Below are 16,779 nucleotides of genomic sequence, written 5' to 3'. Positions count from 1 at the left end.
TGATTTGATGTGTTTTCATCCAGTATGGGGACAGCATTATTAGTCAGTCCATTAGTATGCTAATAAACAGATGTGTGTTAGAGGTGCTGGTTAATAACGTTCCCAAATGTTTTTAAGAGACTATTTCATCACCAGTGATTACATGATTGCTCCCCATGTTTGAAATTATATATAATCACATGAATATCACTTAGGTAGATTTCTTCTGTTTTCTTTAATGCGAATGATGTAATGAAAAAAATGTAATTCACCGTCATGTAATTTTGACCCCCATATTGTTTTCTTTCTTCTGTGAAACATAAAATAAGATATTAGAGAGGAAGAATGCCCAGCTGCACTTTTCCTTACAACGAAGATGGATGGTGACAATGCAAAGCTCCAGAAAGCACATATACAGACTCATGCACTATATATGCCTTCCAAGCCCATGACTCATTCCAATATTCCTATATTATGCAGCAAAAACTGTTTTCAACATTAAAAATGTTTCTTGAGCACCAAATCTGCATCTAAGAATGATTTCTGAAGAATCATGTGACACTGGCGGGGCATCCATATGACAGGCCAAGCCATCCATATGACTCATGCACAATATTATTTCTAATAATAACACGATAAGTCATGCTATCATGTCTGGAATTATCAGACCAACTGCGTCAATGACCAATTAAAGACATATCGAGATAATTTTAGGCAAAATGGTTGAAAAATCATACCATCACTAATAAAATGATTTAACGGTTTATCACTTTTGACCAATAGGTGACACTGTGACTAAATTGATGTGGTGTGGTCACAATGACACATGTGATGTTTGGTGTAAATATGCCAAAGCATTGCAAAGATACAGCCTCAGAATCATTTTGGCAACCTGCCTTCAAATTTGTTGATGCGGTATAAGAAAACGGTTTTGTCTATCGATCCGAAATCTGGTCTGGAAGATGATCTGACTAGAATTTGGTGATAATAGGGCCAACACTTTTAGGAGGAGTTTGAAAAATAGTTTGTTGTTTTTAAGAAAATCAAAATCAAAAAGGAATCTAATAAGACCAGTTTCATTACAACAGGCTAATTTAATCAAAAGTTATTAAAATTTGTGGAAATTTCATTATAACTTTTGACCAGACGGTGCTGCTGCTCCGAAACTTTAGTACCGTCCGGACATGGTGTCGAAGACACGTACAGAGTTTCGTAACGATCCCCAATGAGATTGTAAAATATAGCGTTTTACGACAAAATTCAAAATGGCTGACGCCCAAAATGGCCGATATGGAAAAATTGTGTATTGTTTGACATGCTGCACTGAATCGAAAGACACCAGTTTTATAATTTTTGGCCAAGAAGTTATAAGCAAAAAAAGCCATTTTTCATATCACCTGACCACTAGGTTGCACTGCACTGAAACTGTGCAGGCACCCTCAGGTCATGGTTTTCATAACAGACACCAAGCTTGGTCCGAATATGCTAAAACGTTGCGGAGATACGGTCTAAAATCAATTTTGACATTCTATTTGTTGAATTATTTTGCGCGTTATCTGAGAACGGTGTGACAAATCAACTTGAATTCCATAACTTTTTGTCAGCATGGCCTGAAGATGATCTGATCACTATTTTGTGTAAGTCTGAACAACGGTCTAGGAGGAGTTAAAAAAAATTCGGAATTTTTCGGAAAATTCAAAATGGCGGAAGAGGAAAAAATATTTTCTTTCTAGCCCTTACAGTTCAAAAGTTATTAGCATAAACGTAAGTGAAATTTGGAGAGTTGGTGGCGATGGAGGAATTGATTTAGAGACTCCAAAATTGCTGTGGTTAATGTTCAGACTGTCCTCTGTCTGTGTGACAAATTTCATAACTTTTCCACTAGCTGTTCCAGCCCATAGACTCAAGAGGAGAAGAAGCGGAATAATACAAATAATAGGAACGTCAATGGATACAATGGCACATCAAGTTTGACCATGGGGCTTTAGCAAATGTTTAATATAGCACACGAGACTTATGGATTGCTTTTATGATAATTTTATGCTCCTTTTTTTTGTCCTTTTTTCAATTTGCCATTATATATCACTTTCCACATTTATTTTATGTAATAGAGCAGCTCATAAAGAATATTTCCTTTTGTGTTTCACAGAAGAAAAAAAAGAAGGTTGGAACTAGAGATGGGAATTTTGGGTAACTTTTTACACAAACTTTTCAACATATTACATGTGGTGTTATGTATAGGCTGTGTTATGCTAAAACAGTTATATACATCTAAATAGTAAAAAACAACAACATTTAAACACCCTTGATTGTGTTCCACTGAGTTACGCTCAGTCCACTTTCTTTTGAAAGAACAGGTCCCTTTTGAACACCATGAAATCCTTTTTGAAGTGTGCATCACTTGACTAGTTTTGAGCCAAATTGCTGCTCATTTGGACTGCAAGGTATCACCAAAAAAGACGAACAAATCACAAAATTAAGAACAAAGTGTTTTTTTGCGATCGATGACTGCTGTCACTTCAGAGTACTTAAGTACTCATGCACATCCTTAGCTGAAACAGCATTGGGTCAAAAAATTACACTTTCAAATATTTGGGTGAACCCTCTGCTTTTAACTCTATCATTTTATTTTTTCATCCAGTTCTCTCTCTGTGTCTCTCTCTCTGTCCCTTCATTCTCCCTCTGGAGGCTCTTCAATTGCTCCTGTTTCCTTATTAAAAGAAATCTCTGTAATACACATCACACTGTTCCTGCTGCTTTATTGATTTATTAGCAGATATTAATGTTTGTGTACTCTTGTTTCTCTTCCATTCATCATTACCCTCCCCTCTCCTCCCTTCCTATGCTTCCTGTTCCTTTTCTCTCTCATTTGTCCTGCCTTTTCTTCCTCCTCCTTCTCTCTCTCTCTCTCTCTCTCTCTCTCTCTCTCTCTCTCTCTCTCTCTCTCTCTCTCTCTCTCTCTCTCTCTCTCTCTCTCTCTCTCTCTCTCTCTCTCTCCCCCCCTCCCTCCCTCCCTCCTCCAGCTAAACATGAACTCTGCCCCCACATTCATGCATTTCCCTGCCAAAGGGAAGCCGAAGAGGGCAGACACCTTTGACCTTCAGCGGATTGGCTTTGCCTCTGAGCAGCTGGCCAAGTGGATTGCAGACCGTACTGATGTGCAGGTACTGTATGATATACTGCTACACTACCACCAACTTTCTTCCTGGTAAAAGTTTTCATGATTTCCACAAAAACAAATATCAGCACAGTTATTTTCCACATTGATAATAATTATAAGTGTTTCTTGAGCACCAAATCAGCATATTAGAATGTAGAGTTATTAGATCATTTGATACTGAAGACTGGAGTAATGATGCTGAAAATTCAGCTTTGCCGTCACAGAAATAATTTATATATTTAAAATATTAAAATAGAAAACAGTGATTTTAAATTGTAATAATATTTCACTACTGTACTGTTTGGTTAAAAAAAATGCAGTCTTAATGAACATATAGACTTCTTTCAAAGATGTTGACAAAACTTATTTACAGTAACATTTTAGAATATGTACAAATAATTGTATGTATTTTATATCACTCTCGGTGCATTTCAATGTTTAGCAAATAAAAGTGTAAATGCATAATGTACGTGACTGCTTTCAACATTAGTGCTTTTACGTTTAAAAATGCTGTCAGAGTGCTCTGCCTTCCAGACACATTTATTTGCGATCTGTCTCATTATGATATAATATGTTTCATTATTTTATAATGCTAATGCTCACAAAATTAATTGGTTGTAAGAAACACTTAAATTAAACAAATTAGTTCAATCAAATTAACTTTTATGAGAATGTAGAACTTTCTTTTTCTCTTTAGTCCACAAAACTGACACATTTTAAGTAAACGAACAGATATATGACAATTGTTCTCATTCAGCAATTGCTATGCTAATGCTATTGCAAAGCATTGTGTTAAACATTCTTAACTTATTTTTTTTTTCATGTAACTGATTACCTAACTTTATTTTCTTTGTCAAATTATTTGGGTTTACAGTGTGGTATCTTTTGCCTGATGGCTGTTTTTAAGAAAGTAATTTGCATTTATTAGTTTGACTAATACTCATTTGAGAAGCAGCTTTTATGAACATTGCAGATACCAAAATGGGAAGAAATAAATCTCAATACAGTTTTTAAAAATGATAAGTAACATATTTTCTCCCATCTCTTGAAAATGCAACCTCTTTGAACTTACAAGACACATTAGCACAGTTTTATACATAATAATATGATTGTATAACTGATGCCAAAAGCTTGAAAGTATAATTATGTGTCTGACATACTGCAAGACTGTTTGAGGATAAATATAAACACTCTTTTGATTTAAGGATTTCTTCTGTGTTTTCAACGATTACAGTACAGGCTTCTGTAATCCTTACTTTGTTGAGTCTGTTTAGAATGGGTAACTCCTTCCAGCTTGCTTGTTAAATCTAGCTTTTTGTCAATGCAATTCTTTAAAAAAAAAATCAGATCAGTGATGAAATGTGCAAACTGAGAGATTCACAAAGCCTACGAAGTAGAAACGAGCAGCGATTTTATGCGAAGGCAGACCCAGGTACGGGGTCTCGAGGAAATGGAGACAGATAACATCAATTTCCCCATCATGTTAACATAGATTTTCCCTCCAGAGAAGCTCTCATTGAAAAATATCACCGGCACCTTAATGCATTTACAGACGACTGCCTTGGAGCACGGGCACTAATTCAGTTGCCTTATTAAGACTCTACCTCGGTTTCAGCTTTAATATTTTTGAATAAGTCACTTAAGGTATATCTATATATCACATTTAGGAAAGGGCTGAGTTAAATCAGTTGATGAAAAGCTACTTTTTTGAAATGGATTGCACTGATTTAGAAGCTCTGTATAGATTTCAGCGGAGATCGTATGTCAGTAATGCTCTCTCCTCCATGCTGTTGGACTCATTGGGCCCTATCATACACCCGGCGCAATACAGCGGCAAGCGCGACGGTGACGCGTTTTTTTGCTGGTTTCAGCCCGATGCAGTTATCATTTTCACGTCCTGCGCCTCATTGTTTAAATAGCAAATGCATTTGCGCCTATTTATGCGCCCATGGGTGTGCTATTCTGAAAAGGAGTTGTGTTTTAGGCGCGTTGTTGGAGCGTTGCTACTTTGAGACAACTGAAATCGATTTTTTTATGTTATTTAAAGAGCGCGTTAGTAATATATGCCTATAGGAGGGTCCACAACGCGCTATGCCCTCTGCTTATTACACACACAGGGACATGCAGCAGCACACAAACTAGCCAAATATTAAAAATAAAATTATTACAATTTAAAATATTAATATTGTGTACATAAAGATATGGTGGAATACAGCATGTCCAGTAGATTCTCTGCTTGTGCGCGTACGAGCAGATCCGTTTGTGCTCTGGTGAAGTGTTCAGTCCTTCCGCTTGCAAATTCCGTCATGTAAATAGCAATCCGCCAAGGCACGAGCGTAAATGGCTTTTAAAGGGAATGGGAGATGAGACTCTGAATGGTTTAATTCACGTTACGCCCAAAACACACCCATTACTTATAGAGAATAGGGCAACCCTTTTAGACTATGTGCCGCACGCGCCGACCATTTTTCCCGTCAAGTGCAATTGTGCCCTGCGCTTTAGACCATGCGCTTAGATCGTTAAAATAGGGCCCATTATCTTTGATTCATCTCCATTTCACATTTTCGCAGAGGCACTGAAAGACTTTGTGTAGTGTACTATGTTTCAAAAGTTTTTTTATTTATTTATTATTTTTATAACTCTGTTTACTCATTTACCATTTAAATTTTTTTTTATTTTATTACTCTGTTTACTAAATTACCACAACATTAGCTAAACTAGCTATTAGTCTTTGTCAGCCTATCTGTGCGCATTGAATCATTGCTTGTCCACCCCCTGTAGTAGACAGAATTATAGATGAAGTCGGCCATTTTTGTCCTAGATTAATCTGATCTGATTCGGAGGCAGCAACAGAGGCTGTAGTACACATTTTAAACTTTAAGACCTTGAACGACAGGCACTAAACGTGTTTACAGCCCTCTGGGTCTCGCATCACAACATTCATAAATAGAGCATCCTGAGCGTCCAATGCGTCTTAGACTTACTAGCCCTCTGGGTCTACTTTTGGCCTAAGGCGAAGAAAAGAGTGCAAGAGGGAAGGGAGGGATCGTCAACCTTTGCAGCAATAAATGCATTCAATAGACAATGGCTGTCTGAAACCTAAGGCAATTGATTCGCTGCAGACAGTTAGTGACTTCACATGCAGTTGTTTTGAATGAAGTTTCCTCATCAGGAAAGGTTTTATTGAAAGTAAGATATTCAGACCATAACATACAAATTCAAGTGGTTGAAGGCATACTTTTTCAAGTTTTACAAACTGGCAATGACCGTTTTTAACTATGATGGTGACCAAGGTTGGCCTTGAGATTGCACCTTTTAACAGTTGAACCCGGGCTTTCATTTCCAATTTTCAGTTTGACGCTTTTTGACCCTGACTTTAGCCTTGTTCATTCATTTCTATACATTTTTACCAAACCAAGGTTTACTTTTTCATTTTGAAAGTGGATTGAGGTTCATAAATATTTCTTTATTATTTTTCTTGTTTGTCTTGGAGAAACATAACATGACAGGTATCATGTTTTAAAAACCCTATTTTAACAGGCTTGCATTTACCAATTCCTGAGAAATTGTTGGGTTTTGCATCCATCCATCCATCCATCCATCCATCCATCCATCCATCCATCCATCCATCCATCCATCCATCCATCCATGTCTTTAATTGTTTGTTTACTTGTTTCTTATTTGTATCTCTCTATATAAATGTATGTAAGTTTTAATGCTGTTGTTGATGTTAATAATAATAATACCAATGCTATTACCATACTCTGTCAAGGGTCAACATTTTACTTGTGTTGACAATTTGTATGCTTTATGCTACCACTATTGTAATAAGTACAACTATATTCAGTCCTAACAGTATAGGGTCCAAAATTCTCTTCCTTTTTTTATTTGAACAATTTTCAACCATGTTAGAATTGTTGAAATTTTGATGTAATTGTGAATCAATAAGTATTTAAAATTTTATTTCTAGGTCCCTTATCAAACACAAACTTGTGAGCTGACGTGTCAACATCTTAACTTTTTACAGAAAGTCCGTTGCTTCCACCTCATTGGACCATTCATTGTTCATGTAGCATTGGCATTCAAATTGTTATTTCTTAAATATAAGGTGTTGGTCAGAAGTTGTCATTTGTTTTGTTTTGTTTGTCTAGATTCGGGTGTTCCGGCCACCCAACTACTCGGGTACGATCGCTCTGGCTCTGCTGGTGTCTCTGGTCGGTGGGCTCCTCTACCTGCGCAGAAACAACTTGGAGTTCATCTACAACAAGACTGGCTGGGCCATGGCTGCACTGGTGCCTAATGCTGATTATTTATCCCTAATTCAAATTAAAATGCTGGAGCCATGCTTTCAGTTAAAAACTGCCAGATCAAACAACAATACATTTCTTGGCAGCAGTACAATGGGCATCTCGCTGTGGCCCTAGAACCGTTCAACTTCAAGACTTTTGCCATTGCTTTATAAGGTCCTTTAAAAAAAATAAAACCAGCTGACCATGGAGTAAACCTAGATTAAAATTATTTATAGAGTTTTTAAGCCATAAAATAGGCCAATTTATTGTATCTAAACCCAAGATGATGCAATAAAAACAGAAGACAACAGCTCAAGGGGAAAAAGTATAGAGTCATTGTGCTTTTTACCACCTGGGGCCCAAATTATGTGCAGTGTCTTGCATAAAAGTTTGATTGAAAGTGTTGTGCTGTCTGTAAATTGTAGAGCTTGGGCTTTCATTATGTATTCCCCAAAGTCTGAAAGCTGACCTTTACTGCTCTGATGGAAATAGTTTGTTATCCACCATATTGATTAAAATGGCAGTTTTTTTTTTTTTTTTTTTTTTTTTTTTTTTTTGCAGACTGCTGGAATGTAATCAATCTTTATCGTTCACTCTTTTTGTTTGTCATTCTCATATCGCCATATATCTCACCTAACAAATCTATCTCTCCCTCTCTTTTCCTCAGTGTGTGGTGTTTGCCATGACATCAGGTCAGATGTGGAATCATATTCGTGGTCCTCCATATGCCCACAAGAACCCTCAAAATGGTCAAGTGGTAAGTGCTACCCTAAGAGCCCTCTTCTTGTCTCAGAGCTCCATATGTGTCACACCACTCGTCTAAACCTCTCCAAACTCAGTTTGTGCTCTTTCATGATTTGATTTTCTTTGTTTGTGTCTATGCATTAAATGGCTATATGTTATGTGAGGTTTTGCATAAAAAAAACAAGCTCAAGTTCTTCTTGGTATATGGCCCATCCCGTCAGTTCTCGGGCAATGAATCCTGTGGAATATTAATTTCTACAGGTAAGGGTATAGCCTACATTCATAAATAAAAAATATTGCACTCAGTGTAAATAGAACTGGTAGACAAATAATTTGTTGGAGCCAGACAGAACTACGAAAAAATGTGAATTGGATGTTGGAGAAGTGACCTGGATGGTAGAGCACATGCATTGTTTTTTAGTTTTTTGCACAGAGACCCGAATTTGAATCCGTCTCTCTCGTGACATTTTCAGATCTAACCATCCCTCCCTCTGCTTTACTCCCTATCCTTTCATGTCTCCACTCTCAATGTTTCTAGGAATACAAGGCAAAAACAGTCTATGAAATACAGACAATGCAAATACTGTTACTATTATAATTGTATACTATATATATTTAACACACACACACACACACACACACACACACACACACACACACACACACACACACACACACACACACACACACACACACACACACACATACACACACACACACACACACACACTGCCATACATTACCATTCAACTGTTTTCTATATAATATATTTAAAAATGTAGTTTATTCCTGTGATGGTAAAACGGAATTCAGCAGACATTATTCCAGTCAACAGTGCTACATGATCATTCAGAAATTATTATAATATGCTTGTTTATTGTATAATAACATTTCTTATTATTATCAATGCGAAAAACAGTTTTTTTGTGGATACCGTAATACATTTTTCAGAATTATTTGGCAAATATAAAGTTCAAGTGAACAGCATTTCATTTAATTTGAATTTGTAACATCCAAAATGTTTTTACTGTCACTTTTGATTTAAAAAACAGTAATGTGCATGTGCAAATATTAATATAGCAGGGTTCCTACACAGGTTGGAAAAATATGGAATTTTATTTGAGTAATTGCCATGTCTGGATAAGTATGGAAAAATATGTGAATATTTCCAGACTGTTGCCCCTATTCAGTTTAATCTTTTCTAAGTGACCCTTTTAGTGATTGTCAAACACGACTGAATGAATTCAAGGCACACATTTGCATTACGCAAAACTGTTTGTCTTAACTACCATAAGCAAGTATCTTTTAAAATTCACAAAGAGAAACTAGCAACAGAGTAAAGAGCAAACAATCATCTAAATCAGACTGTACTTTGCTGTTTGCTGATCATACAACATACATCAAACCACATTTATCAAACTGGTGTGTCAGAGGTGAATATATGCAGGTTAAAAGCATTTTAGGTTTGTTTGTAAGTGCATGATATCACTTTGAGAAAACCAAATAAAAAAAAAACAGACAATATTACAGATAACTGAACTATATACCAAATATAGTGCTGAAAATAATGCTGTGTGAACCATTTATGTTAAAATTGGTCTGAAAAATGTACAGAGAGGATTTGAAATTTGAGTCTGGAATTTGAAATGGAAAATGTGTAGGAACCCTGTTATAATATCATATTATATTAAATATAGAAAACTAATAGAGTGATGTAACATTAACATTTAGTGTGATTTTAATTATTTATGGCAACAAAAAAAAATGCTTAATGCCAGCTAGACACAGCACAACAATGGAAAAGAGCAAATTTCTCGAGGGGTGTGTCTGTTCATTGTTTAAATAATGGACCTTTTTAATATAGCCAAGACTTGTTGTTAATATGTACAATCCTGTGATATATTTAAACAAAAACAACCCACTCACCTGCTGTTCTGCATCTACCTCTTATTGGCTTCTAAGTGATCCCTCCAGTCAATAACACCAATAAATCTGAAATGATTAAGGCATTTTAATTATTAAAATATAAATAAGAGGATCAGCTTCTTTCAGTGCATAATCCTTCCCAGTAGCACTTCATCACCGTCCCTCATTAAGCTCCAGACAGGAAGTTGAAGCTGCGTTTCTTCATCTAATAGCCCTCTGAGGCAGAGGTGAAATAAAAAATGCTGATGACAATGGGAAATTAAAGTCAGTGAGGTAAGGTTTTAACATTTAACCTGTGCTATACAAAATATACCATTAGTGCTATTGTAAAATTAAACCCCCGTTGACTCAAGACCTCGATGCAAATCCAGAGCCTAATCGACAATTAAAATATTTCCATATCCAGGAAGAGCTAAAATATGTAGGAATTCCCGAGTAATGCCTTATATATATTAGATGTTATTACAGTATTTTAAGTATTAAATAAATATTACATCATGCCATAGTCATTAATTTGACACTCTTTTACTCAGACTCAAATTACATTTAATTGAATCTAATGTATAAGATTTCAAAAATGAAAAAAAGAAGAAATCCAGCTCAATGTTACAGTCTATCTGGTAGCAAAGTGTTTTAAGTTGCTTGTATTCTGCTCTTTCAGCTCGTCAAATCTTAAACATACTGTGATTATATTATTTAAATCAACTGTAATTGTTCTAGATTGTTGAAATCTGTGTTTCCCATGTGACTAACATTCAAAAGGTTGTGTTCTGTTTTTCTTTTTCTTTTTTTTTTTACTTTTAATCAATTTAATGCATCATTGCTGAATAAAAGTGACAGTAAAGAAAACATTTGCGCACACACACACACACTTTGTATATAAAGACTGGAGTGATGGAGTGATGGTGATATATGGGAAACTAGTGCAGTACATGTCGTTTGTTCTTGAGGTCCTTTGGAGCTTAGTCACAAGGTTAAGGAAAGATGCAAAACCAGCAGGTATGTTGCAGTAAAATGTGAATAGAAAACATAGTTGCGTGAAAGCCACGTTCAGTGATTTGGTACTTAAAAATGAATTATGAGTAATAGATAATGTACAGTCACTCTGTTAATTCTCATAAAATAACCCTGACACAAAGCATGAAATACAAAACAGAAAATATTGATTTCAGTTCAAATGATTGTTTTATGTCAGCAGAGAGAGCAAAGTTCTACAAGAAACATAGGACACTGGTTGGGACGACAACCAATTGGATAGTTTAGAGACCATTATGCAAACATATATGACTACTGAGTGCCATGTTTGGCCAATCAAAATCAAGTAATCCAGTCTTGCAATCTTGTTCGTTGATATAGGAGCTTCTATAAATAGCTAAGATATCTCCACAAAATACTGACCTCTCGGAGTATAAAAATCTCAGTCTTTTGGGAAAAGACAGGAATCAAAAAGGCAGAAAACAAACGAGCAGAAAAGCATCTCCGAATGACAATTAAGCCAGAGCCATAGAGGCTAATGTACTATAAATTGTTAAAAAGGCTCATAGTGTGTCTCATTTGTTGTACAGGATTGGATGGTAAATGATGGTTCATTTATTTTGAGGATGTGCTAGTGAAGAGATAATGAGGGAGGGGGAGGGGGGGGGGGGTGCTGTTGATTCTCTGTGTTATTGTCTTATGACTCTGTTTCTAATTCCTCTTTTTCTGAGAATGTGGCCTGAAGACAGCCTTTATGAAATATTCAGGCCTGAACATTGATCCAGAGACGTAAACACGCTGCTAACAATGCCATGAATCCCATACTCCAGGCACTGAACATCTAGCTCACAACAGGAGGATTTCTTGATCTGCGGTCCTTTAATCCCCAAGCTGGGCCTGAAGGGTACACTTCTATTAGTGTGAAAGTACAGTGTCAACTCGTTCTTAATACTCCCAAAAATATATAATAAGCATTTTAAAATATTTACAATCTGACAGAAGACTTCTCCGTATCAGTTCCCCGGGAGGCAGAATTTGTTATAAAAATAGAAGTCATTTTTTAGTTTATTTAGCAGTAGAAATATTCTACAAGTGCTATATATAAATTAAAGTTAAAATATCAACATAAAAATTAATCAAGGCAATAGAAGCGATGGTTCTTGTGCCAAAAAAGCTCTTCAGGTGGTCCCGAAGCAGCATCTGATGTCACTGATGTATTAGTGACCTCCCCAAATAAGGTCATCCAGCCTGGGAACGCACCCTTCAAAAAAGGGCCTGTTTTATGCGTTCTCCTCCTCATTTGGCGAGCTACTTTCCTCGTGTCTGAATCACTTTTCATCCACGGCAACATACTTAACACATAATAGTTATTAAGTTTCTCTAATGCATGTTTTCTTCTCTACTTTGAGCCTAAATAAGTCATCTGTAGAGCGATATGTTGAGCGGTCTCATCCTTATCTCTTTGACCTCAAATTTAACATATGCGCACACACACATATAACTCACAGTACTGCTCTGTGAATACTACAACACGTCATACAAATGTTCTATTCATTGTATTATAAATAAAATACCTGTGTAAGAGCTAGATCATTGTCCATAAAAGGCTTAGAAATAATCAAAATTAAACAAAAAGCATTATACATAATATATAACTTAAATATGTCAAACAAGGAGGCAGGATAATTGTATTCTTATGCATATTGCACAACAATATATATAATTTATTGTGTTACATTTAATTTTGTACATATTGAATAGAATGCTTTTCATTTTTGTGACTGTTCAGGGTCATGTGAGTTCATGTCAAAAGGAATTGTATGCGACATGGCCATGCGTACAAGCGAACAATTAGTTGTCCATGAGAAAAAAATATTATTCTTTGCTAAAAGGCCTCAGTCGTACACAAAACTAAAGCATGTTGCTGAGATAGATTTTTGGTCATCATTTATAGTTGTGCGTTGGAGTGTGAAATTAAAAAAAAAGTGGAAAGAGGTTGTGCGAGAGACAGTGGTTGGGGGAAAAAAAACATTACCCTGATTTTCTAAACTAAACACTACATTTGCATGAAATTATATTTCTCTTGTCAGACTCTGAAAGTGCCATTTCCACATTTTCTCCGGCTTCATCCTGCGGCCCAGAGAAAAACCCATTTAGAGAGTAGAAGGTTGTTTTGATAATAAAGGCATCTGACTGCTTACTGACAAAATGGCGAGGAAATGTGAGGTGAAGCTATGCATCTACTTGTGGTTTCACACCTTAGAATAGATCTCTCACACACACACACACACACACACACACACACACACACACACACACACACACACAAACACACACACAGACACCTTGCTGTGTTGATACTCACGATGAACACGCTCTAGGCCAAAAGAGCTGAACAAATCTCAACATTTACCAGGTTTTTATACCGTGCTATAAAGTCATTTATTTTGTCTTTATTTTTTGACTTTGTAACTATTACAAAAATGCCTCCAAGTCCAGGTAAAAGGCACTGAGGGTTATTTGTCATGAGATGCTTTCTTTTTTCACCAAAATCAGATAGTGTATCAGTTGAAACGATAATATCGTTTGATAAAATCAATTGGTTTAGCACTTTTTTACCCCAAAGTACCTGCAGTATTCCCATTTGAATGATTCACAATGGTTATAAAGTGAGTCATTAGAAAGACTTTTCTCTTTAAAATCATTGTTTCTCCGTGATAAAGTAGAAAATCACTTCACACCACTCACTAACACTGGTTTGGAATGTTAAGACAGACAAGTTGAGTGATGCAAACTGCTTGACCAATCAAACTTCTGGACCGGAAATAGGTTAATTCTCTAGTATTTGGCCTGAACTGTGCTTTTTGTGCCATTTATTCACTTAAAAAGTTTGTCTCTTGACAAACTTTCTTTGAGGATTACATATTCAGTGTTCTCCTTCAAAGTCACCTGAAGATGCCAGCTCCTCTGCCCGCATAGCCTTCAGTTCACCATTTTCATTTCATTTCCCACAATTTGTTAATGAACTCTTGCAGCGTCTCTGTATCTACCAACAGTAAGAGGTAAATCATCTGCCCTTCCCTTCCAGCACGTTGTCACTTTTATTACATCTCGGCAAATATTTTGGCTTTTAGCTTGGACGAAACTTTGCTGGGGATTCTTTATTAACCGAATTGAACTGTGAACTGAAGCATTAAATAAATGTTGCACTCGAGGCAGAGATTTTTCAAGATCTCTTCCTGGCAACTAGTGGGTTTTTTTCTTCTGTACTCGTTGATGCAGAGGGAGTGTAGCAATAGAAATGAATCTGTGTAGCAAATGGGAGCTTTAATTACAGCTGAAACAAGAGACCTGCGGAGAATAATAATAATAAAGAAAGCTAAAAGGAAAATAACAAACAGGAGAAGGAAAGGCAGATTAACTGTGAATTAATCACGTTGACGCCAATCTTATTTTGCCAGCAGGGGTTTTTAACTTTTCTCATTTTATTTGTGACAGCTAATGAATGGTGTACGGTATGTAACTAACCACAAAAGACTTGTTGTAAAGTTTTTTTTTTTTTGTAGAGTTTTTTTTTCTAAACAAGCAGCTGGAGGTTTGGGAGGCAGCATTTTTTTTGAGTGTCATTGTTGATTCTCCATTGGTATCAGCTCGAGCTGTCAGTCAGATCCAGTCCGGAAGACTCCAGACTGTCTGCCACTGTGACCTCTCACAGCTGGTCAGTTTCCAAAATAACCTTTTTTCTTTGTTGACATTCATCCGTTTCCATGGCGAGTGTCGTCTATTTGTATCCAGCGCATGGTGTGGTCGATAGGTGGTCTTTTTATACAGGAAGCTGTTATTTTGAGGCATTGTAAATATGTGTAAAACATTCATGCTAGGTTTGTGGGGGTGATGTTAATGGATGCAGTTAGTAAATACGTAGATAACGGAATAGTTCACTTTAAAATTCTGCCATCATTTACTCACCCTCAAGTTGTTTCAAACCAGTGTGAATTTATTTCTTCTGCTGTACACAAAAGATGATATTTTGAAGAATTTTTGATAACTAGACAGTTGATGGACCCCATTGACTTTCATAGCATTTTTTTTCCTACTATGGAAGTCAATGGGGTCCATCAACTGCCTGGTTACTGACATACTTCAAAATATCTTCTTTTATAGGAATAATCATAGGAATAGTCATTCCACATCCATAAGACCTTTGTTTATCTTCCGAACACAAATGAAGATATTTTTAATTGAAAAAAATCTGAGAGGTTTCTGTCCCTCCATAGAGATCTAATGCAACTGCCTCATTAAAGGTCCAGAACGGTAGGAAAGACATCATTAAAGTAATCCATTGTGGTTTGACCTAAATTTTATGAAGCGACGCGAGTGCTTTGTTTGTACAAAAGACATAATTTACCACTTTATTTACTAAATAATATTATCCAAATTGAATTCACACAATAATGTCAGCTCTCACGTCAACACAACACACATGCACGTGGTGCTCTCTTGAACATGCTTTGCAGATCAATATTTTCATAAATAAAGTGGTAAATTATGTTTCATAAAATGAAGGTTAAACCACTAGAGTCACATGGATTACTTCAACAATGTCTTTCCTATCGTTCTGGGCCTTGAATATAGTCTCTATGGAGAGACAGAAAGCTCTCGGATTTCATAAAAAAAATATCTTCATTTGTGTTTTGAGGATGAACATTGATCTTATGGATGTGGAACGACACGATGGTGAGTAATTAATGACAGAATTTTCATTTTTGGGTGAACCAACCCTTTAAGGTCATTCAACAGCACTGGTGGCTATAACGTTGATCAGTACAAATATTAATTTTGACTTGTCTCTCATTATCTTTAAAACTGCAAAAAATGTATCAGTCCCAGTAGTGAATGGAGTCAATCCATAAACATCAAAGTACTCACTGATTCATAAAACTTAAACAATATGCTTGTTAACATGATTTTTACATGAAAAAAAAAATCTCTTCTGTATGAAATCATTTCCATTTTTTCAATTTCACATGCCAAAATAATGTGTACCTAAAACACTAAAATGACTGTTAGAATTACAAGAGCAACTTGAATTGAATGAATGAAAGTGCTTTTATTCAATTATAAGCATCACATTTCTGCTTTTTAAAGCCTTCAAAAGTGAATCCCATTTTGACTTTTGTTTTAGGGTCAATGTGAGCGTAACTTATACTGATCACAGAATATTTATTTAAGTCATTCCTTTAACCTACCCCCTTTCATGCAACATGTTTAAAAAACTTATTGACTATAATATAATGAGATTAGGGATGTATCGGTCCTGCAAAATAATCTGAATACATGGCTATTTTTTTTATGGAGAATTATGGTTTTTGTCCCCATAAGGTGTAGTTACGGTATTTACCAGCAGAGGCACTCTACTAGCCAAAGCTCATATAAGTTATATTTGTTCAGTAAGTGATAGTTAAAATATTTTAAATGTTTTATTAGTTTCAATAATTAGCTTACATCATAATCAATGATTATAAAGTAGTGAAGTAATTAAGATTTTAGCTGTAGTATGCAGGGAATGGATGATTTGTTTGTCTAACACAAATGCCTCAGCTGGTCTGAGCGTTTAATGTCTTGTCCCATATGATGAAATCAGCACCCTCTCATCCTGTCTAGGAGTACCTGTCCTTCTCCAGGCAGAGCAACTCTTTCCTGAGC

At 36.0% G+C, this 16,779-nt stretch overlaps 1 protein-coding gene across 1 annotated transcript in view; it reads left to right on the top strand.

Annotated features, from left to right (window-relative positions):
* tusc3 (tumor suppressor candidate 3) overlaps positions 1 to 16,779 on the top strand; it is an 83,924-nt gene that overhangs the window by 41,280 nt on the left and 25,865 nt on the right. The window contains exons 4-6 of the mRNA XM_077205054.1: positions 3,003 to 3,143; positions 7,291 to 7,431; positions 8,096 to 8,185. Coding sequence (XP_077061169.1) covers positions 3,003 to 3,143; positions 7,291 to 7,431; positions 8,096 to 8,185 — 372 coding nt within the window. The remainder of the gene's footprint in view (positions 1 to 3,002; positions 3,144 to 7,290; positions 7,432 to 8,095; positions 8,186 to 16,779) is intronic.

Source organism: Siphateles boraxobius, unplaced genomic scaffold, assembly GCF_051911475.1.
Source record: "Siphateles boraxobius isolate OS27281-9 unplaced genomic scaffold, OSU_SipBor_1 53, whole genome shotgun sequence".
Lineage (NCBI taxonomy): Eukaryota > Metazoa > Chordata > Actinopteri > Cypriniformes > Leuciscidae > Siphateles > Siphateles boraxobius.
This window is presented reverse-complemented; position numbering and strand designations above follow the sequence as displayed.